Source organism: Mustela erminea, chromosome 2 (assembly GCF_009829155.1).
Source record: "Mustela erminea isolate mMusErm1 chromosome 2, mMusErm1.Pri, whole genome shotgun sequence".
In the NCBI taxonomy this organism is placed as follows: Eukaryota; Metazoa; Chordata; class Mammalia; order Carnivora; family Mustelidae; genus Mustela; species Mustela erminea.
Window position 1 is genome coordinate 58,088,116 of NC_045615.1, and position 22,356 is coordinate 58,110,471.

At 42.6% G+C, this 22,356-nt stretch overlaps 1 protein-coding gene and 1 long non-coding RNA gene across 2 annotated transcripts in view; one reads left to right on the forward strand and one right to left on the reverse strand.

Annotated features, from left to right (window-relative positions):
* Positions 1 to 1,148: 1,148 nt before the first annotated feature.
* On the reverse strand, positions 1,149 to 3,946 carry LOC116584520. Its single transcript, XR_004283219.1, has 2 exons — positions 3,663 to 3,946; positions 1,149 to 1,329 (listed from the first exon to the last, which is right to left on the reverse strand). It is a non-coding gene; the product is annotated as an uncharacterized LOC116584520 (long non-coding RNA).
* Positions 3,947 to 4,001: 55 nt separating this feature from the next.
* Positions 4,002 to 22,356, forward strand: part of DAPP1 (dual adaptor of phosphotyrosine and 3-phosphoinositides 1) — a 49,078-nt gene continuing 30,723 nt past the window's right edge. The window contains exon 1 of the mRNA XM_032332985.1: positions 4,002 to 4,213. Within this exon, the coding sequence (XP_032188876.1) occupies positions 4,113 to 4,213 (101 nt within the window). The 5' untranslated portion in view covers positions 4,002 to 4,112. The remainder of the gene's footprint in view (positions 4,214 to 22,356) is intronic.

The window sequence follows — 22,356 nt, forward strand, 5'->3', positions numbered from 1 at the left end:
CCTGAGTGACGTGAAAGAGGAAACCACAGGAGATCTAGAGGGAGAGAAAACCAGGAAAAAGGAAAAGCAGTTATAAACCCCTGAGGCAAAAATGAACCCAGTTCAAGAAGGAGCAAGGAGGATGGCAAAGCTGGGTTGAAGAGCGTGAGGAGAATGCCAAACGTGTATGGCCAGGAGACACCCTATCCCTGTTTCCATAACACAGCAGCTGAAAATACTGGTAGGAATAGAGATGGTCCACAGTACCCATGAACTTGATCCTTGCCCTTGGGACTTGGCTCGACCGTGGATTACAGTGGACATGGGCACACGTATGGCCCTCGAGAAGTTCTGAAAGAATGGAGTTGCCCTGGGGGACGTGCCACAGTGTGACTCCGAGGGAGCTTCCGTGCAAGGCAAGGATTTCCCACCACTGCAGGGAGCCCTTGATTCTCCACCTCCCCTGATGCGTTTTGTGAAGTGTCCTGCTATATCACTTCTGTACAACTTTCAAACACTGGTAGATGATATGAGGGAATGAAACCACACCACAGGCTTAGCAAAAGAAACCAGTATTTCACATTAGATAAAGAAGGCTAAGAACGGAGTTCAAGATTGACTATTGAAAATGAAAAGTAGGAAAGCAATAGAGAAAAGGGGAAATAAGAAAGAGGCAAGAGGAAGGGTTGGGAAGACCTGAGTAAATTTTACACCCTGAAGTTAGTGAGTTATAGCCATATCCAGACAGCCTATGCAACAAAGAACCTAGGACTGTTATAGACACGGGAAGAAAATAAAACAGGGTCTCAGTTAATTCAAGACAACCCAATTACCTTAGCCCTTGATACTGGATTAAACGATCACGTAATTGTGGCAGAAAACACACAGGTGGTGCTTTCAAGCAAAACTAAACTGGCATATTCTTAAAAGCAATATGGCAGCTCTGAGCCTGCTATAGAATTAAGGGAGAGCTAGAAGCCCTCCCGTTGGAGAGCTGGCCTGCAGCTGAAAAACGTGGTCAGTTCTTTCTTTCTCTGCTGTTTCTGTGCTCTAATTTAATATGAAATGGTGATTTTTTTTTCTTTTCTTTTTCATGAGTTGGAAGAACAGACAGTAGGAAACAGAGTAAGACTCCCTCAATCCCAAACTCTGGTTACCCCAGTCCATGGTTTCCCTTACAAAATGTATCCTTTATTTCTCACCAGCATAAGTGGTGAAGGGGAGATCATGTTTCTTTAATAACACACTTAGCTAAGGAAGCTGAAACATTGTTCCTTCTGTGAAGAGAATGAGTAGAATTGCCATTGCTAGGTAACCAGGTAAAAGCAGACATCATGATATTTAAGCTTTCTGTAGAGAGAGAGAGAAAAAAAAAACACAACAGAATAAGATCAAAAAGGATCTTTAACTATATAGTCATTTTTTTAAAGTTCTCCATAGAGGAGTCTCAAGTGTTAGAAGCCTATTCTTCTAAGAAATTTAAATCTAGACACAATACTTCTCCCAAATTCTCTTTATGAGACAATTAATGGTTTGGATATGATAGTCATTCAAATAAAGGCCCAAGATTTCTTGACAAAAATTTTCCAACAAAGCACAAGATATTCCAGAATTGTTAAAACAGCTTGAATGTTTGTATCCATTTCTATGTTCAAAACCCATATGTAAGAATTCAGTGCTAGGAACCAGTACCACTGAAAAGAATATTGAAATAAGGGGCACCTGGGAGGCTGAGTCCTCAAGCATCTGACTTTGGCTGAGGTCATGATCCCAGCATCCTGGGATAGAGCCCCGCTTTGGGCTTCTACTCAGATTGGGAGTCTGCTTCCCCCTCTCCCACTTACCCTGCTGTGCTCTCTCTCTCTCTCTGTCAAATAAATAAAATCTTTAAAAAAAGAATATTGAAATAAGTCAAAAGTAAGTTATGTGGTATTAAATATATATATATATATATATATATATATATAATATTTGGAAGCAAAAGTTGCAGTTTCTTTAATAACATGTATGTATATGTATATGTGTGTGTATACACACATATGTATATCCAAAAATATATTTATTTTTTTTAAGATTTTTATTTATTTATTTGACAGAGAGATCACAAGTAGAGAGGCAGGCAGAGAGAGAGAGGGAAGCAGGCTCCCTGCTGAGCAGATAGCCCGATACGGGGCTCAATCCCAGGACCCTGAGATCATGACCTGAGCCAAAGGCAGAGGTTTAACCTACTGAGCCACCCAGGCACCCCTGTATATCCAAAAATATATTTATATCCAAACAATCTAATGTAAAATATATTATCAAATATTTTTATGAATACCCATCATGTTGTTGAAACCATCTTTTAACACTGCAGCAACTGGTACCACTCCAATACTGAACGTGTAGTTCGTGAAGCAGGGGGCAGTAGGGAACGGAGGGAGCCTGGGGAAAATGGAATAAGTGACAGAAAGAATAACCTCAAAGGAGAGGGTCACAGACGGGAAAGCAAAATGAGAAAAGGCGAAGGGCAGGAAGACTGAAAACGGGAAGAGGGTGATCTTAGCCAGGAAGACTGAAAACGGGAAGAGGGTGATCTTAGCCAGTTTTGTTTCTTTCCTGAAAAAAACGAGGAGGAGAGGTTAAGTAAAAGAAAAACCAGAATTTGCTAAAATGGGAACAAAATAGATACTGAAACACTGAACAAAACGCTCTAGAAAGAGAACAGGAAATCTCTGCCCAGCTGCTCCTCTTTCTGCCTAGCGTACACTCAGCCCCTCCCGGGCCAGGGCTGACATCTGTTTGCCCGCGGACCCTGTGCTGTTCTCCGTACAAGCTGTAGCAAAAAGAATTTTAAATGTTTCTGTACAATCGGTTATGTGTTATCAGGGCTGGAATTTCTCCCACGCAATCAGAGTAGCCTGGTCTCATAAGTCACTGACCAACAGAGGGGCTGAGAAAAACTTGAAGGAAGGAGAAATGGTACCAGGTACAGACCCTCTCCTTTAGGAACAGCTCCTCTGTCTCGGTGCCCTGTAAGACAGTCTCCTCAGACATTAAGGGGCATGGGCGTCACCTTGGGGATCTTGTTTCAATGTGGGTGCTGGTTCCAATGGGCTGGGGCAGAAATTGTGCATTGTGACAAGCCCTCAGCCATGCCAGTGCTGTTGGTCTTCAGTTCCAGGGCAGCCTGGTGATCCCTGTGTGAGTGAGAGTGTGTGTGTGTGTGTGTGTGTGTGTGTGTGTCTGTGTGTGTGTGTGTGAGAGAGAGAGAGAGAGAGAGAAAAGGGAAAGAATCCAGAAGCACATTCTTTCCGGCAAGAAGAGAGAGAAGGAGGGAAGCTGGGCAGGTTCCTTGTTCATTCATTGCTGCCCTTTGCCCGACTCCCCAGCCTTCAGAGAGACAGCTGTTTTCTGTGAGCACTTGCAGGTGGGTGGGCTTTCTCGTCGAGACACCCCCCAGGAAGCAGTGTCCATGGTGAGTCAGCCCAGGGAAGGACCTGGAGCTCAGAGACTCTGGGCACCAGGCTGGCACCTCCAATCATTCCCTTCTCAGAGAAAACAGTGATTGTCTCTGAATCATGCCCATTTGAACGTTGCGAGTGTGTTGGAAAGCCTGGGTAATGGAGGCAGACATACTGATACGGTTCTAAAAACCAGACATCAGAATCGAGGCTAGTGGTTTGACTGATTTCTTCACCTACCGTAAAGATGATCCTGAAACAGAACCTTCCTCAGAGACCCTTGCATTTGGGAGACAGAAGGAGGGGGTGCTCGTGCTCTCTTCTCCAAGGCTGAGAGAAACTGTGGTTGGCCTCGCGAAAAGAGTTGGAATGGATAGTCCCAATTCCGGCTGGTGTGACATCATCCTTATTTTCTTTGACAGAAACTGCGTGTTGTCCTCAGGGTAGCTACCTAAGTTTGCATACTTCCTGGCTGACAGAACACTCCTGCCCGTGCCTTGGGGCCAGGGTGGTGAGTGTCAGTGGGAGGAGTAACCAAGTTTCACTTCCTTGCTGGTTAGAGACTCAGCTGTAGTGGGCTCCTTTCTCAGAGGAGGAGAGAGTGAGGAGTAGTAGGACGCATCTCTCTCTCTCTCTCTCTGCCTCTTCCTGTAGCACCTGGCAGGGGCTTAACAGACGTGAGGAGCGCGAATGGGCAGAGCAGAATCTCTAGAAGGGAAGATGAGCACCCAGGATCCTTCAGATCTGTGGAGCAGATCAGATGGAGAAGCTGAGCTGCTCCAGGACTTGGGGTAAGAAAGCAGGTCTTCTTTTCTTGGTACTGCTTGGGTGAGCCCTGACTCCCAACTCCCACCCGAAGAAACTCTCACCTTGGTTGATTTTCTTTAGCACCCTGCCATATCGGTCGTCTCTGCTTTCCGCTGCACTCATCTGAGCCCGTTAAGCATCTTTCTGCTGGGGGCCAATCGTATTTCAAAAGCGTCTAGTGTTTTCCCAAGTTGTGAAGACATCCAAGTGGAGAGAATCGGAAGAAAATCCAATGTTGGGTGTTCTTTTGACCCTAGGGTCAGAATGGAGAGGTGTGAGTTGATGTTGCTTGGTTTCCTTGATATGGATCTGGTTTATGAATAAAAGTGCTGTTCAAATGTTTGGGGCTCTGAGCTGTTGACAGTAAGAGGGCTGTCTTGCCGGTAAAATAAACAGCCCAGCCTACCGCTAGGGAAGGGACTTTTTCAAAAGAGAAAGAATGAGGAAGTGTCTGCCCTGTCCCATCTGGGTTTCTCTCTCCTGACACCGCATTTATGAGCTCTTGTATGTATATATCTGTATGCACAACTTTGAGCCTTTTAAATGCTAACGAATCAGGAAAAGGATAAAATTTATGCCTCAAGCAGGTTATAAGTTTAAGTAGGTGGAGTCATGGTAGTCCTGTCTTTAAGAAGGGACCAGATGAGACATCCCATTGAGGTATTTAATAAAAGAAGCAAGTATTACAGAAGAGAGGTGTAGGGGGTTTCTAGAGAAACTGGACCTTTACCCTTAAAGCATCAGAAATATCCTAACGAGGCCGGCTTTGACACCTGTGCTTCACAAGGGACAAGACCAGAGCCTCTTTGTAAACAGCACTATCTCTGCAGCAACCCACGGGCATAGAAACTGTCATCTCCATCTTACAAAGAAAGAAAATGGCACCAAAGGGGTTGAAAAACTTGCCTACGTCACACATCAACAAATGGCAAAGCTGGGATGGCAAGCTGCAAATCCCGTGTTCTTTACCAGAGAAAAACTGAAACAGGGATGAAATCTCTGCATTAAGATGGCAGAGATTGTATCTTTTTGTGTGTTATAATTGTCAAAGTTCTCAGTAAAGTCATATCTTCAGATTTTAAAATGGAAGTCTCAGAATTCAACTCTACCTTCACAACATAAATCAGATACAAGAGCTAGAATTTTCTAGAAAGTCAACTTATTGGGAATTTGGAGTTTAGGATACCACTGTTCTTTCAGGCTGAAACTCCGAGGAGAAAGGGGCAAAATGCCCCTGAGCAGCCAAATGGGTGTCCCCGAGTCCAGGCACTAAAGCTAGATTTTGGGGCTCTCACTTATAGCCTTATTAAATTATTAAAGTATAAGTCTTTACATGCTTCATTATCAATATTCCCAGCCCATGATCAGCAGTAAGCTCCAAAGGAGAAGTGAAACAAAGGAGGTATTCAATTCTTGTTCTTTAAGCCATCCTGAGCCCACATTCTATGCTCGAGTGACGTTGTCACCTCCTTGGATGACAAGGATGAGCTAGATGATGTCCCCTCTATCCGCCATATGCCCATAACAGGAAGTGACTGTGGGTAAAACCCACAAGGAAAACAGAATTCTGCCTTCCCTCCGTGGTCAGAGAATGGACGTTCAGTAGAACCCAGAAACATCCCAAAAAGGTGCATTTATGTCCACACTTCTGTATTTCAGAAGGCCTGGAAATTTACTGAATATTTGAGAATGGTTTCCATAACAACAGAGAAGCTACAATTAAATTGGAAAATCACTCTACAGTGGAGGTTCTCAACCTTAGCCGTGTACTCGTATCACACAAGAAGTTTTTATTTAAAAAGTTCTTGTCCGGGGCAGCTGGGTGGCTCAGCCTGTTAAGCGTCTGCCTTTGGCTCAGATCGTGATCTCAGGGTCCTGGGACCAAGGCCCACATCGAGCCCCACATCGGGCTCCTTGCTCAGCAGGGAGTCTGTTTCTCCCTCTCTGCCTTTCTCCCCAGCTCGTGCTCTCTTTACCAAGCCATAAGGGCAAAGACTCCCCCCGGCACCTTGTAGGTTCTCTCTCTCTCTCAAGTGAATAAATAACAATTAAAAAAAGAAATTGCTGTCCAGGCCACATGTCAGACAATGACATTAGTATCACGGAAGTGAGCGTTTCCTTTTAACACTCCCCAAGTGATTCCAGAGAGAGACCAAGGTTGCGAGTCGCTGCATAGGGTATAAATCCATCAGAAGTGCTGAAAAAAAATGAGACTTTATTTTTCATTTATTGAGTATGTCCCTGAATCCTAAAACCATTAATAAATGTTGACATTTTATTTGTTGGTTTGGAAGCTTGCTTAACAGTTTTATTGAGGTGTACCTTGCAGATAAAACTCATTCGTTTCAAGTGTATAAATCCACAATTTTTAGCGACTTTAAAGAGTGGTTCAAACATCACAAAAAATCAATTTTAGAACATTTTCACCCCCCTAATGAGAACCTTCAGGAGCATGTTTTTTTTTTAATTTAATTTTTTAAAATATAATAAGTATATTTTTAAATATAATGGGGTGCCAATAAACCACTTGGACAGGCGGCGATTTCTAGAGTCTGCCTATTTTCCTGGTATAAATACTTCTACCGTGGGCAATTTCAAGCTGCTAACAGTTTAACAACCTAACTGTATAATTCCTGAAAATTTAATAATGGACTTGAGTGAGTACTTGCCCCTTCAGGAAACTGCTGATAGACCTTTTGCAAGTGATAATATCTGAGAAAACCTGAAAAGGACCAGTTGCCCCTGGCAGAATTATGAATATAAATGAAACATTTTCTTTGAAACTTTAAGTCACTGGTTAGGTATGATCTGTACCAAAACTTCAACCAAATTCAGTTTTTAAAAAGTGCCATAAAAACAAAATGATTTCATGTAATTGATAAATAATAGGTGGCTGGTTTTAAAGATTTATTTTTTAAATTATTTTAAATATATTACTTGAATTGTTAGGTGAATTCTTATGTCGTATTTTGGGTAGATATAAACAGATGATGTGTTGGTTAGAGTGATATCATACATCCTCATTCTTGGGTCCCTATTTTTATTCAGGCTCTGGAATATGTGAGTTTTGAAAATTAAACCCTGAGCTTCAGCGAATTAATCTGTCACTTGCCTTTCTAGGACACACATGGCTTACTCAGTGCATCGATTTATTCTTTTCTAAAGTACCTAAATCAGGCAGCTCAGATGCATTTCTGAGTCTCATTTATAAAGCATCAATCTAAAAACACTTATTTTCTGGGGCACCTGGGTGGCTCAGTCGGCTCAGCATCTGCCTGTGCCTCAAGCCATGATCCCAGGGTCTGGGGATCCAGCCCCGCCCTGGACTCCCTGCCTCTCTCTCCCCCTCTGCCCTTACGCATACTGGTGCTCTGTGCTTGTGTGTGTGCTCTCTCTCTCTCAAATAAATAAAATCTTAAAAAAAAATTTTTAAATAAAAACATTTATGTTCTTTAATCCTAAATATATTAATGTGTCCAAAGCAAAGGAGAAATAACCCCATCTGTGGTTGTCGCTCAGCTTTACTTACACTTCGGCGGGATGGGACTGGGGGAGGAGGTGGGCTGTGGGGAGGTCAGGAGGGGCAAAGGGTGCTGAGAATGGTCCGTGATAAGGAAGAGGTGGGCTGGGAACAGTGAGGCTGTTTGTTGCTTTCAAAATGGAGCAATGGGGAAATGAAACAAATAGTGAATGCTAGAGAGGTGACCTCAATAAATAGCTAGTTCTAAAATTGCTAGTTAGTTAATAATTTAAAGTGTCAGACAGCCTTTGATTATTATAACAAAGTTCACTACAAGACAATGTAATCAATCAATCAGTAAGTCAGTAAGCAAGTCTCTAATTTCTCTACCCCCTTATATATAAGAGAAGGTTAGACTAGATCAGGAGTCAGCAAACTTTTTTTTTTTTTTTTAAAGAAAAACAAAACAGATAATAAATTTTCCAGGCTTTGCAGGCTTTGTGATTTCGGCCACAGGTACTCACATCTGCCACTGACATGCAAAAACAGCCATAGATAACACAGAGACAAATGACCGTGACAGTGCTCAGACAAAACGTTATTTGTGGACACTGAAATTTGAATTTCATATTAACTTCATGAGTCACAAAATATTCTTCTATTTTTTTTTTTCCTCCCACCATTTAAAAATATAAGACCGTTCCTGTCTCTGAGTCTATACAAACTTGTACCCTGGCAGGAAATACAAAAACCTGTACCCTGGTGGGATTTGGCCCTCAGGTGGTGGTTTGCTGACTCAGGGAACAGATGATCATAACGAAAATGAGTCCTCATCAGGAGCCAGACATTTTGCATACACCAGCTGTGGTCTTCAGAAGGTACTAGCATTCCAACTTTATGTACAAGGAGACTCACTCGCAGCAAAAATCACGTTGCCTGAAGTCTCAGAAATTCTTGTGATAATTCATTATTTATTGACCACGTACTATGTGCCAGCACCATGCTATTTCTGCCCATTATGTCACTTAGCTTTCCCAGTAATACTTTCAATGTGGTATGATTATACCCATTTCATAGAGACCGAGAGGGGGTTCAGACAAGTTCGGTGAACTGTGCAGGTCACAGAACCCACAGTGGTGCAGCTGAGGAACACGCCTCCTACAAGCCTACCCCAAAGCGATGCTCTTTCCACTGTTCAAAGAAGCTCTGTGTTCTAATAATGGCAACAGAGAATTATTGGATGTCACTATGTGCCAGGCACTGTTTTAAGCCCTTTATATGTATGATTTATTAAATTTACACATCCCTGTGGGATAAATACTATACCATCTCCATTTACAAACCAGAAAAGTGAAGGATAGAGTTTTAGCACATGTCCAAGGTTACATGCTCAAAAACCTTTAAATCCAGGAGTTTGGCTCTGAGGCCCACATGCATACCCACTGATGCAACTTGCTACTTTTCACCACACTTGTCTCCTCTTATTTATATTAGCACTATTTGTTGATACTAGTAAGAACTGAGAGACAAAAAGAAAGTTCTGTGATTACTACAGCCAACAAATGTTATTACCAAAGATCTTAGTCTTTTGTTTTCTTCACATAATATGCATGCTCATGCCTACAAAGCCAGGCCAATACCCTAATTAATCAAAACTTTATTGGATTTCTTTTTTAAAGATTTTATTTATTTATTTGAGTGAAGAGAGAGAGCATGAGCAGGAAGGAGTGGGAAAAGCAGTGGGTGTTGGTCCAAGGACCCTGGGACCATGACCTGAGCCAAAGGCAGACACCTAACTGACTGAGCCACCCAGGTACCCCCCAAAACACTTCATTGGATTTTTTGTAGATTCCATTTTTCAGAGCTAGACAAACAGAATAGGCTAAGAAAAGTGTAGTAAGGTCAAAGTTTTGCTATTTGGTTTTGTTTTGTTTTGTTTTTTTTGTTTTGTTTTGTTTTGTTTTTGGTAGCAAGAAAGGAGGAGTGAGTAGGGAGGGGCAGAGAGGGAAGGTGAGGGAGAACCCATCAGGCCCAGCATGGAGCCTGGTGTGGGGCTCGATCTCACAACCCTGAGATCATGAACTGAACCAAAATCAAGAGTCAGAAGCTCAAGCCACCCAGGTGCTGCTGAAGTCAAAGGGTTTTTTTCTTTCTTTCTTTTCTTTTCTTTTTTTTTTTTTTTAAGATTTTATTTATTTATCAGAGAGTGGGGGGGAGAGAGAGCACAGGCAGACAGAATGGCAGGCAGAGGCAGAGGGAGAAGCAGACTCCCTGCTGAGCAAGGAGCCCGATGCGGGACTCGATCCCAGGACGCTGGGATCATGACCTGAGCCGAAGGCAACTGCTTAACCAACTGAGCCACCCAGGCGTCCCTGAAGTCAAAGTTTTAAAGGAATCTGTTTACAGAGCTGTGATACCAAGTAGAGTAATAAAACTTGTTCCTTTTCTGTGCACAACTCTGTAATCTTGGATTCTGAAAATAGAAGGTGATTCTCCTGTAGCCGTATGAGAATATGTGTCTGGTTTACAGTTTAATCTCTCCTTGACTCAAATGAATTTCCTCTTCGGTTGTTGTGTTTTCTGTTCCTCTATGAGTGACGGTGACTTCCTCCTACTTACATGTGGAAATCTGTCCACAAACCTTCTTCACGTCGAGTGGGGTCACTTTGTTTCACCCATTAACTCTTCTTATCCATTCATAGATCCAGCCGTTAAATGATGACACGGCAGTGTGGGGGGTCACTAAAATGAAGAAGAAATGCCTATCCCCTCAAAGAGTTTACAGGGCAGAGGACAGAGAAAGCACACACATGTAGTTAGAATGCAGGGTGGAGAGGCTGAAGGCCGTGAGTGTATCTAGGCGAAGTGCACGGTGTATGGCAGGAAGGAAGGCACCACTGGTCGTGGACAATAGGGCTTTGGAACCGGTAGGTATTTGTCAGTTGACATCAGAAAAGATGACATTTGCTGAAGAGAAAATGATGTGAATGAAGGAGTGGACGTGGCAAAACATGGGAGTATTCAGAAAATCAGAAGCCCACATGACCCAGAGCCTCTCATCCCAGGGACCAGCAGGTGGGGAATGTGTTCATTCAGTGGGTTCTGGGCTCTACGTCTCCGAGTCTCCGCCGAGAACCTCACTGTCTGAGAAATGTCTTCCTGCTTTTCCTCTTCTAGTTTCTAGTGTCATAGCCACAGCCTTGGCCTTTAAAAGAGGGGAATAAAGCCTGCGTTCATTTCTTGTTCCTCCCAGCTCCCCTGGAGGATAAATTCCTAGTCTGAGCCCACAGGCTTCTGGTTCCTACACCCTGGTACGGAACTGTCTAGAACCAGCACAGTCCACCTGGTGGGCTCTTCACTGTGTGGCTCCCTCAACTCCAGAGTGTCTGTGGGTCCTACATTCTCCCTGACCACCTGCCCATGAGAGCCTGCCCGCATTTACTGTTTTCAGACTTTTTTGTTTAAAAATATTGATAACTTCAGGGGCACCTGGGTGTCTCAGTTGGTTAAGCATCAGACTCTTGATTTCAGCTCAGGTCATGATCTCAGGGTCTTGGGATTGATCCCCGGGTCAGGCTCTACACTCAGCAAGGAGTCTGCTTGTCCCTTTTCCTCTGCCCTGCCGCCCGCCACAACCCCACATTCTCTCTCTCTCTCAGATAAATAAACAAAACCTTGTAAAAAATATTTAGACTTTTAAAAGTGTAAGAGCAGTAAGTTAATTTGTTTTGATAAAAGTATGGTTAGGCAAGAGAATGTCACTTTTTAGAGACACATGCTGAACTACTTAAAGCATCATGATATCTATAATTAACTTTTAAAATGTTCCTCCAAAAATATATGAAGAATATATGGCAAAAGTTTGAAAATTATTCTACCTAAAACATAGGTATTATTTAAATATGTGTATTACTTTTTCTATTACTTATGCTATTTTTCTACTTCCTGAAGTTATTCACAGTAATCAGTTAAAAATAATAACTATATGTATTAATTATTGAAAATTTGGGAAATAAAAGCATCCAAAAAGTCAGCCAGGTACAACCACCCAGAATGACATATTGTTCAACTTATCTCCAATATTTTTAAAAATATTTTTCTGGGGGTACCTGGGTGGTTCAGTGGGTTAAACCTCTGACTTTGGCTCAGGTCATGATCTTGGAGTCCTGGGATGGAGCCCTGCGTAGGGCTCTCTGCTCAGCAGGGAGTCTGCTTCCCCCCTCTCTCTCTGCCTGCCTCTCTGCCTACTTGTGATCTCTGTCTGTCAAATAAATAAATAAAATCTTTAAAATATATATATTTTTCTGTAAATACACAGACACATGCAGATTGAACTATGGCCATAGCACATATATAATTTTTCTTTTGCTTTGTAGTAGGATATTTTTCCATCATCTATGTTTTAGTCTGTGTCAAAGCCTGTTCAGGGTCTGGCTTTTCCTCAGGTCAGCCTGTTTCCCTCTATTTGGATATTTAGGTTGGTCCAAATTCCAGAAGGCTTTATATAGATTAGGAGTTTGGACTTTGGTCAAACTCCCTTTGACAACATGGACTTACTGAATGCTTATAGGAATGTGGAATTAAATGGCCATCATGTTTTGTTTTGAGATTAATCTGGTAGATGAATCTGGTAGTTGAGCACAATAAGTAACAATGGGACCAGAGCCAAGAAAGCTAATTAGTCAGGGACTTTACAGATTGGGGAATAAGGAACTAGAGTGACGACCTGGGAGAGCAAGAAAGGAACAGAGGTGGAAACCAGTCATTCCACTTCGGGAAGCACAATAAGCGATTCACATCCAAATAAGAATGAGTTCTGCTTTCATATGGTTCTTCAAAATAACATCAAAGGAATTTTAAAAATCTTAATGCCATCAGCGTCTTTTAATTCATTCTTTGTTTACTTTACCACGGTACACTTCTAAAGTTGTCTGGGGTTCATCTTACGGCTTGTAGGGTTCTGACTCACTGCCAGTACAGTCTACGTTTTGGGTTTGATTCTCCAGATAATAAGAATCATTTTGCAAATGTCAGTCCTAAAGCACCAAGAGGTTTGTCCCCGGGCTCTATGCTGAGCACAGTCAACTCCTTTCCATGGAGAGCTCCTTAGGAGCAAGACTGTAGCTTCTTCATCTCTGACTGTCCCACTCCAGACCACCACTCGGCAAAGAGCAGATGTGTCTGAAGGTTTGAATTGCCCCAAGTTGAGTCAAAGGCAAGACCAGAATTTAAGGTCCTTGACTTCAGCCCTCTACCCCACCAACTCTGACGATGTGTTTGTAAGTATTACCCTCAGACTCGCTCTGTCCCCATACACCCAAAAGTTTTTTCTGGTGAGACGTTGCTGAGACGCCTCATCTGAATCATGCAACCTAGAAGAGAGAACTCAGAAAACAAGGATCTGTCTGTATATTTTTCATCCCCTAAAGTCTGGGACTCTTTCCCATAGCTGTAGCTTGCTGAAGGTGGACCTCTCTGTCTCTGGTAGCAGACCGCAATGGCAGCCAGCCCGCAGCAAGGACATGACCTGGAAGCAGCATTTTATGCGGTACAGATGACCCGAGTAATGAGAACGAAAGTGGAGGTCAGCGCGGTTCCACTTGGGGATGAGCCCTCCCGAGAAAACCTCTGGTGTGGGTCTCTGCCCAGCTGTTCCAGGCCTCTGCAAGTGCTTATCCATGAAATAGTTTCACCAGTTCACCTCTGAGCTTTGGCTCTTCGTCCAAATCCAACAGTTGCTAAGCTCCAACCCCTAGGGGACCAATAACACTCTTGCAGTCTTGCGACCATTCCTGCCCCGTGGTGGCTGACCTGGGGACCGTATGCAAGGATCTGTGCTGGAATGAGATGCAGGCTGTTCCCCTGCCCCCCAGGGCATGGCACGGCCTCTCTGGTCTCCGCAAGTCCTTGTCTTCCCTGGTGTGTCAACCCACCTACCAGTCAGGCTCTGCGGGTCTCTATGTGTCTGTGTCCTCCTCTCTCTTTGGTTTCTCTGCCTCAGTCTCCTGAATACTCTGGGTCCCTCTGTTTCATGTGCCCTCAGCAACTGCCCCATGTGCTTCTGCTATCTGTGTGAGCCACTGTGCTTTTCTAGCTGGCTCAGAGTTTTTCTGTGTCTCTGTCCACGGCTCTTCTCTTTTGTGTCTCTGACTCTCTGTGCCAGTCTGTGTCTCTGAATATCCGAGTCTCTGACTCTGTCTCTGTGTGTCTTCCGTCTCTCCGAATTGTTGGCCTCATTCCTCGGACTCCTTCAGAAACAGGTTTGCCCTGACCTCTGACCCCCACAGATTCTCTGCTTCCTTTCCGCCCTGTTTGCCTTTAGCTGAGCCTTGACTCCCACCCAGAAAAAAACCGGCAAACCTTGGGGCCCACCCTCAGTTCCTCGTTTGACCAGCTAGCCAGCACCCTGCCCCTGTCGTCACTCAAGTATGTTTCCCAATTTCCCAGGGCAGTTGGCCTCACCGTTTAGGTCTGCGATTAGCACATGGAAATGTGGGCATTCAGAATGGCAATATGAAGAGCCACAGACCAGCAGGTTCCATGACAGAAACCTCCTTACTGGAAGGACTGTGGGGAGCGGATCTAACCTCAGCATCACACTTAACACCTCTCTTAGGCCTCATTCAAATGTTTAAAAACTTTGCAAAGCCCGTTTGGCTCTCTCCACTGGGACAGGGCCAGTGGAACAATATGCTCACCTTTGTGAATAGGGGGCTTTATGTATTTATATGGACCGCACTGTCTTATCCTAGACGTTGTCGTGGCCTTAGTATAACATAAATTGCGGCACTGATAGCTCTTGAGTTGGCAAGATTTTTCCTTATCTGTAACCCACAATTTCTGATGGCATAGAGGGCCAAGAGCTTTACTTTTCACAAAACATCACAGTATTTATCACCAACCATATGACCAGATGAGCATGAGGGAAATCCGCAGCCAAGCAGTCCTGCTGAATGACTCAAGTGCTAAGGACAGGTGAACCCAGGTTAAGAGTTGGAGGCTTGGAGTTGCACCGCCCTATGGTTTCATCCTGTGTTCTATCCCCATTGTGTTTGGAGGGATTCTGAGGCCCAAGTACATAAACTTAGCAAGAAAGAAAATGGATCAGTTGGTGCCATTTTCCAAGGCCTTTATTTATTTATTTATTTATTTACTTTTTATTTATTTATTCATTTTAAGATTTTATTTATTTGACAGACAGATCACAAGCAGGCAGATAGAGAGGAGGAAGCAGGCTCCCTGAAGAGCAGAGAGCCTGATGGGAGGCTTGATCCCAGGATTCTGGGATCATGACCTGAGCCGAAGGCAGAGGCTTTAACCCACTGAACCACCCAGGCGTCCTTTATTTTTATTTTTATTTTAAATTTATTTATTTACTTATTTTTTAAAAAATAAACATATAATGTATTTTTATCCCCAGGGGTACAGGTCTGTGAATCTCCAGGTTTACACACTTCACAGCACTCACCATAGCACATACCCTCCCCAATGTCCATAACCCCACCCCCCTCTCCCAACCCCCTCCCCCCAGCAACCCTCAGTTTGTTTTGTGAGATTAAGAGTCACTTATGGTTCGTCTCCCTCCTAATCCCATATTTTTATTTTTAATTAACATAAAATGTATTATTTGTCCCAGGGTACAGGTCTGTGAATCGTCAGTCTGACACAGTTCACAACAATTACCATAGCACATACTCTCCCCAATATCCATGACTCAGTCACCCTATCCCAGCCCCTCCCCCAGCAACCCTCAGTTTGTTTCCTAAGAGTCTCATATGGTTTGTCTCCCTTCCTAGTCCCATCTTGTTTCATTTTTCCCCTCCCCCCACGACACTCCACCCTGCCTCTCAAATTCCACATATAAGTGAGATCATAGGATAATTGCCTTTCTCTAATTAACTTATTTCGCTTAGCATAATACCCTCTAGTTCCATCCACGTAGATGCAAATGGCAAGATTTCAGGGGTTTTTGATGACTGCATAGTTTTCCATTGTGTGTGTGTGTGTGTGTGTGTGTGTGTGTGTGTGTACACACCGCATCTTCTTTATTCATTCATCTGTTGATGGACATCTAGGCTATCCATGACCTTTAAAAAGGGGTATGGCATCCTCTGTTACACATTTGCTGTCTTTGGTCTAGAGGGTACAGAGAGTGTGTTCGTGTCATTCAAAAGTGAGGATAAGTTTGAAAATGAAGAAAAAAAGAAAATTCTGTAAAGAAGGTTTTTATTGGCTGTTCAACTCCAAGGACTTTTAGCTGCTGTCACACAATCAGGAGTCTCTATTCTTGCTTTAGGTTGCATTATATGTTTTCTCTCATAACTCTGATGGGACCGAATGTAGGTTCTGTGTCACTTTTCTTTGCCAGGAAGGGGAAGAACAAGTCATTCATTATATGAATAATCTGTCGATATGGGTTACTAAGAAATTTTCTCACCAAGGAATATATAATCTAAATGGGTGTGTGGCTCATGTTTTAACATGTAAGACCACTCCTGTGCCCATTTGTTCTTCCAGAGTTCTTTTGCGTTACTCCTCAATTTAAAGCCTCTGTTTCAACTAGGCATTCTGTTTCCTATATATGTCAGGCATGTGTTAACCACAGTGCCTTTGCTTATGCCATTTCTGTCATTGAAATGCTCTTTTCTTTCGCTACTTAATGAAGCCTATATTTATTCTTGAATTTCCAGTTCATTATCATCGTCCTCCATGAAGCTTTCCCTGATATGCCAGCCCCTGTGAGCTTCCCCTCCTATACCATTTACTATCTATATCACTATGATTGCAGCTATTTGGGACCTTTCTGCCTATGTTAGCTTGCAAATCCTTCTCTTTTCCTCTCCGTTGGTACTTTAAAGCCACTTAGTACTTTCTTTACCCTCGGTGTACTCTTCTTTAGATGAGACACACTGTGAACTCAAGCTATCAAACCTACTGAAACAAATTAAAGTTTTTAGGACCAAGAGTCCTTGAGCTCTGTACTTTTCAAACTCTAAACTGCATTAACAATCATATGGGACTCTTGATGAATATAAATTATAGATGAAGAAGTGTAGGGGTCTGAGAATGTCCACTTCTATCAAGGTTGCCAGGCACTGAGTAGTAAGGCCTTGCATTGTTTTTCAAACACCAGGTGCAACTCATTCGTGTCCATAAAGTCAGTTTAGTGGGTCACAATCAATGTTTGTCAAAAATAAGTGGAGAAAAGAAAATAGTAAATAGTAAGTATCCTATGGAAGAGCAGTGTTGTTTTTTATAATACTCTGGTGTGTGTGTGTGTGTGTGTGTGTGTGTGTGTGTGGTGTGTGTGTGTGGTGTGTGGTGTGTGGAGAGAGAGAGAGAGATACAAATGCATTTTATACTGTGGGCTGATTCAAGAAGTTTGAAAGCCTCTCCTTTAAAGGATAGAGCAAAATGAAATATCAGTTTATATCAGTGGATTAAGTTAAGACAATCAAACCCAATAGGGTAAAAACTGTGAAGGCTCCAAAATGCCAGAGCAATTTCCCAGAAGGTTCTAGCACCAAGGACCACTGCCCTGGAATGGGAGAAGGGGCTTACTTGAGGACCAGCCTGCTGGATCTAATTGGGCTGCCTTTCTCTGTGGTTGAGCTCACTTCCTGTACCTAACTGGGAGGCAATGATGAAAATTCTTTAGTGGGTGGGTGTTTCCTAATTTGTTACTATATCATGGAAGGGATAAATACCACTGTTTCCTTCAAGGTCAGCTGTTGGTTTTGGTAATCTCATACCCAGTGCAAATATTCTTTTTAAGCTTGATGAGTCTCTGCTCTGTTACCTCCATTAGCCTTGAGACATATTTATAGCAATGTGTGTGGGCCTTGGGGAAAAAGAAGAATACAACATTGCTTGAATGTATGTTATAAATAGTAGTTTCTTGCTCTTTTCTACTTCTTCAGAATAAATGAGACCGAAAGAATTTTTTTTTTAATTTTTTGTTTCAGGAAGATGAACCTTATTCCACACTATTCCGATATCTAGCACAATGCCTACCATATTTTATCTAGCATAAGATACAAGATTTGCTAAATATAAAACACAAGTAGCATGTTCTCCTCTGCAAAAGTTAAAGAATCATTAAAAAAAAAATGTTTGCTAAAGGGTGCCTGGGTGTCTCAGTCAGTTAAGTGTCTGTCTGCTGCTTCGATTATGATCCCAGGGTCCTGGGATCCAGGCCCAGCCCCTCCAGTGTCAGGCTCTCTGCTCAGCGGGGAGTCTGCTTCTCTCTCTCCCTCAGCCCCTTCCCCTGCTTGCACACTCTCCATCTCTATCTCAAACAAAGAAATAAAATCTAAAATAATAATAATAATAATAATGTTTGTAAAAGAAGACAGTGTTCCAATACATGAAAACAAAAGGGTTTTCTTACCGTAGCACTATTATTAGTTACCTTGACTGCTGAGAAAACTAAAGTTGCTATTTGTGTGGGGTCACACAGCTAACAAGTAGGAAGTTGGAGCAAACAGACAAGCTAAGGAGGTGACCGGAGGCAAAGCCAAGGTCCCTCCTCAGCAGAACTCTCCCTGACGTGACGTGCTACATGGACATTTGTGATAGAAGCTCTCTGCTTCTTCGCATTTCTTTTCAGTTGGCATTTCCCAGTTGTAAAAAGGTTTCTTACTGCCCTTAATTCTAAAAACATCGGTCTCCTGATGCAGTTGGGGAAGACGTGACAGAACCACAGAGGAAAATGACTTACTTGGGAGTTTTAATCAACCAACAGTAGGTACAGTGTAAATCCCCAGCATGATGCAATTGTCAAGAAACTAACACAATCCTGGGGTTGCCTTAATACAGACCCAGCAGAAGAATAAGAGGGATTCTTTGAGGCTTAGTTTTCCAAGTCAGAGCTTACCTTTAACATAGATTTTAAAAATTTAGAAGGTTTCAGAGGGGATAATGTCCCTTGGTGCCCGTCATGAAAAGAGAAGTTGAAGGTGATGGAAAGAGAAAAGAGTACAATCCAAATGCTTCAACTGTTTGCTTAAGTATCATGTATAGAACTCCAAGAAGTAGCTCTGGGACCATCTGTGGAAAGCTAGACAGCAGGAAACAGCAATTCAATATAGGCAAGAGTTTTCTGGCCATCAACCATGGCAATATGGAAAGATCTTGCCTATAGAGTAGTGAGCTCCCGTCACTGATGATATGTAGCAAAGATTGGATGTGAGTCTTGTTAGGGTTGAGGCTTTATTCACCCACCGTACAAAAGAATTCTTAAAAAGAACTATAGGGACGCCTGGGTGGCTCAGTCGGTTAAGCAGCTGCCTTTGGCTCAGGTCATGATCCCGGGGTCCTGGGATTGAGTCCTGCATAGGTCTCCTTGCTCAGCAGGGAGCCTGCTTCTCTCTCTTTGCCTCTGCCTGCCTCTCTGCCTACTTTTGATCTCTGACTATCAAATAAATAAATAAAATTGAAAAAAAAAAACTATAAACCAACCTGATGGTAGGGGAGTGTACATGGATTTTATTCCCTAAGCTAAACATTTTTTTAGAGATCCATTTATTTATTTGAGAGAGAGAGAGGATGTGTGTGCAGGGGTGAGTCAGGTTGAGGGGCAGAGGAAGAAGGAGAGAGAGAGAGAATCTTAAGCAGTCTCCCCACTGAGCACAGAGCCCAACATGGAGCTTGATCTCATGACCCTGAGGTCTTGACCTGAACAGAAAACAAGGGGCAGGTGCTTAACCAACTGAGCATCAGATGCCCCTAAGCTAAACATTTTTAATAGTCTGATTTTTTAGAGCTTAGAAGCATATATAATTTTTAGAGTCACCAGAAATAAGTTTACTGGGAAGCCAATGAGGCCGCAGCTTCAGGGCCCCTCTCTGGTACAGACCCTAGTCATATAGTTAATAAATGTCATCCATTCGAAGAGTATTTAAGATTAGTTCCTATACATGAAAATGGAATCTTAGAACTCATATTTAAGAGAAATGTGATAGAGGTCCCAGAATTTGGCAATGATTTAAAAACTTGATTACCCATAAGCCTAAAAATAATTTTTCTATGCTGTGAATAATTTTAAAAAAAATTCTAGATGAGACTGACTTATTATTCTAGTCTCTCTCTGGAAAATTATATTATAAAATTGTTGTCATGTAAAGAAATAAAGATAATACAACCAAAAATATAGAGGAAAAAAGTATAAGGGTATGTGAGGCAGTTAATGAAAATAAGTTGTTTTTCTTGGTTTTGTGATGTTTGTTAGCTTTCTAAATGTCTCTTTTTTGTGTGATTTCTCATTCTACATAATTATTTAATTTTGTGTAATTTTATATCAATTTTCTTAAAGAGAATTGCAGATTTTACAAGCTTCAAGCCGTCTAAAATCTGACCCTTTGGCCTAATAATCAGAATAACAACAACAACAAAAATGTTTTAAACGGTTCCAGTGATAGGAATTTAGTTGGAAAACAGTTCCGTGCAATTAGGTCTTTATGTGAGGAGCTATGATGTGTGCATATGAAGCCGTAAAAATCGCTGTACCATCAGCCAAGGACCTGTCAATCCCCAGCGCCCTCTGTCACTGGGCCAACCTCCCAGCTTTGTCACCACACCTGACGGCTGCCCGCTGCACCCGCCCCGGGTTGCTTACAGCACCGAGTGCTGCTCTGATGCGAGACACACCATTCTCTGGTTTCCAGCCCTGCTCTCCTGTCATTCCCTTCCCTGAACAACAGTCACTCCAAATCTCACCGTGCTTTACATGGAGGAAAAAGTCTCTCAGGGGGACTCCCCGCTTCCCCCTGAGTGCTAGGTCACTTCCAGTGTTCAATAAACAGCAGCGGAATAAAGGAAAGAATAAAACAAATTATTAGCAGGGCTGTCTCTGGAGGTTGGCATAAAGAAGACCTTAACTGCTTCCTTTTATTTCCAGTTCTAGTCTCCCGGTGGATGGATGAATCTGTTTTATTATTATTTTTTGGATCAAGCCAAATCAGGAAACTGTGACGGAGCTACAGTCTTCCTTAACAACACCCTTCACCTGGGTTCTTTCCAGGATTTGAGTTTGGTGGTGTATTTTTTTCAGACTTCTATTTTATGCTTTTGCATACCTGTATATGATTGTGTGTATGTGTGGTATTGTTTGGGTGGAAAGGAAAGTTTTGTGGGTTTTTTTTTTTTTTTTAATTAAGACGTGTCATCCCATACCTGTCACTAGTCCTCTAACTTAATAACGTGTTCTGGGACCCCTCGGCTTTGATGTGTGCGTGTACACAAACATCCTCAGTGATGCGCAGTGGGGGTGCACTTGGCTTCTGAACAGAACAATTTTCAGGTGTTTAAGACTGCATTGTTCTTTGTTGCAAGTTAAGCATTCCCCCAGAATGCTTAACTTGCAACAAAGAACAATGAACACCCACCACCCCCGACCCCCCTTGGCACAAAGTGCTCATAGCACCTGACGCCTTGCCTTCATCAACAAAATGCTCTCAATGCCTTTTCACCCTTGGTTAACTTCTTACATAAGCTTCTTTTAGGAGCTCTCAACTTTATTTATCACTTTGCTGCTGGCAGATATTTAGGATGGTTCCAAATTTTTACTCTCACCGACAAGTCTGCAATAAACACCTTTGTTCCTATTTCCTTCAGCTTATGTGTGAGCATTGCAAGAGGCTGACTCTAGAAGAGGAATCCCTGGTCACATGCCCTTGTTCAGCTCCCCTGTGCTAGATTCCCCTCCAGCCTTCTACCCTTCTACCAGCAGTGAGTGGTAATACCCACGGCCCTGTCTTCTTGAATACCTAATACTGTCTAATTCCTCAATTTTAGCCATGCTGGTGAGTAAAGAAAATACCACATTGTTGTCTTAATTTATAGTTCTCTAATTAGTATTGAGACTATTTGAAATTCATATTTGCTCTTTTGTGAAAGACTCCCACTTTCTTTTCCATATGTGTACATATTTTAATTTTTAGTACATATGATTTATAATTGGAAAAAATAATACACAATTTACAAAATAACTTACTGTCCTTCACGGTCTATTCAGATATTGGCTCATTCAAACAATAGTCTTGGTCTTTCTTCCTGGAACCATTCTCTGGAACATAGTTTGCAAAGTACTTAGCTTACCCTCCTGACTAAATTAGTGGAGACTAGACCGGGGCTTTTCCATTTCTATTGCCTTTGACCTGCCTCGTATAATGCCTTGTGTAATGTGTGGCACAGATTTGAAGCTTAATAAATCAAAATTGGAATGATAAAAGATAGAGAAGGTTGTTATGAGAAAACTGTCAGCTTTATTTTCAACCTTTGGCTCTTTGTGGGCACCGTCTTGAATGATCCTTACCGAAAGTGGACATAGACCTAGAAAGGACATGTAATGTTATTTGGATTTAGAGTCACTTTCCCAGAAGATACATTCATCAGAATTTCTAGGAAAGGGATACTAAGCTTAACTAAAAGAGGAAGGTCAGATGTGGAAGAGCTCTTCGGGGAATGAGGATCCCATTGCCCCAGAGACATCTTGAAATATGGGAGGCTGCCTGGTAGTCTCTGTCTTAGGTCAGCCCAGGCCCAGGACTCGATAAAACCCAACGGGATGGCAACAGTGACAGCTAAGCTGTCACCCGAAACTAACCTTGCTGAGATACTCCACATTCAGGACAGTGTGATTCTCCCTGCTTTACGCTCAAGTGTTTC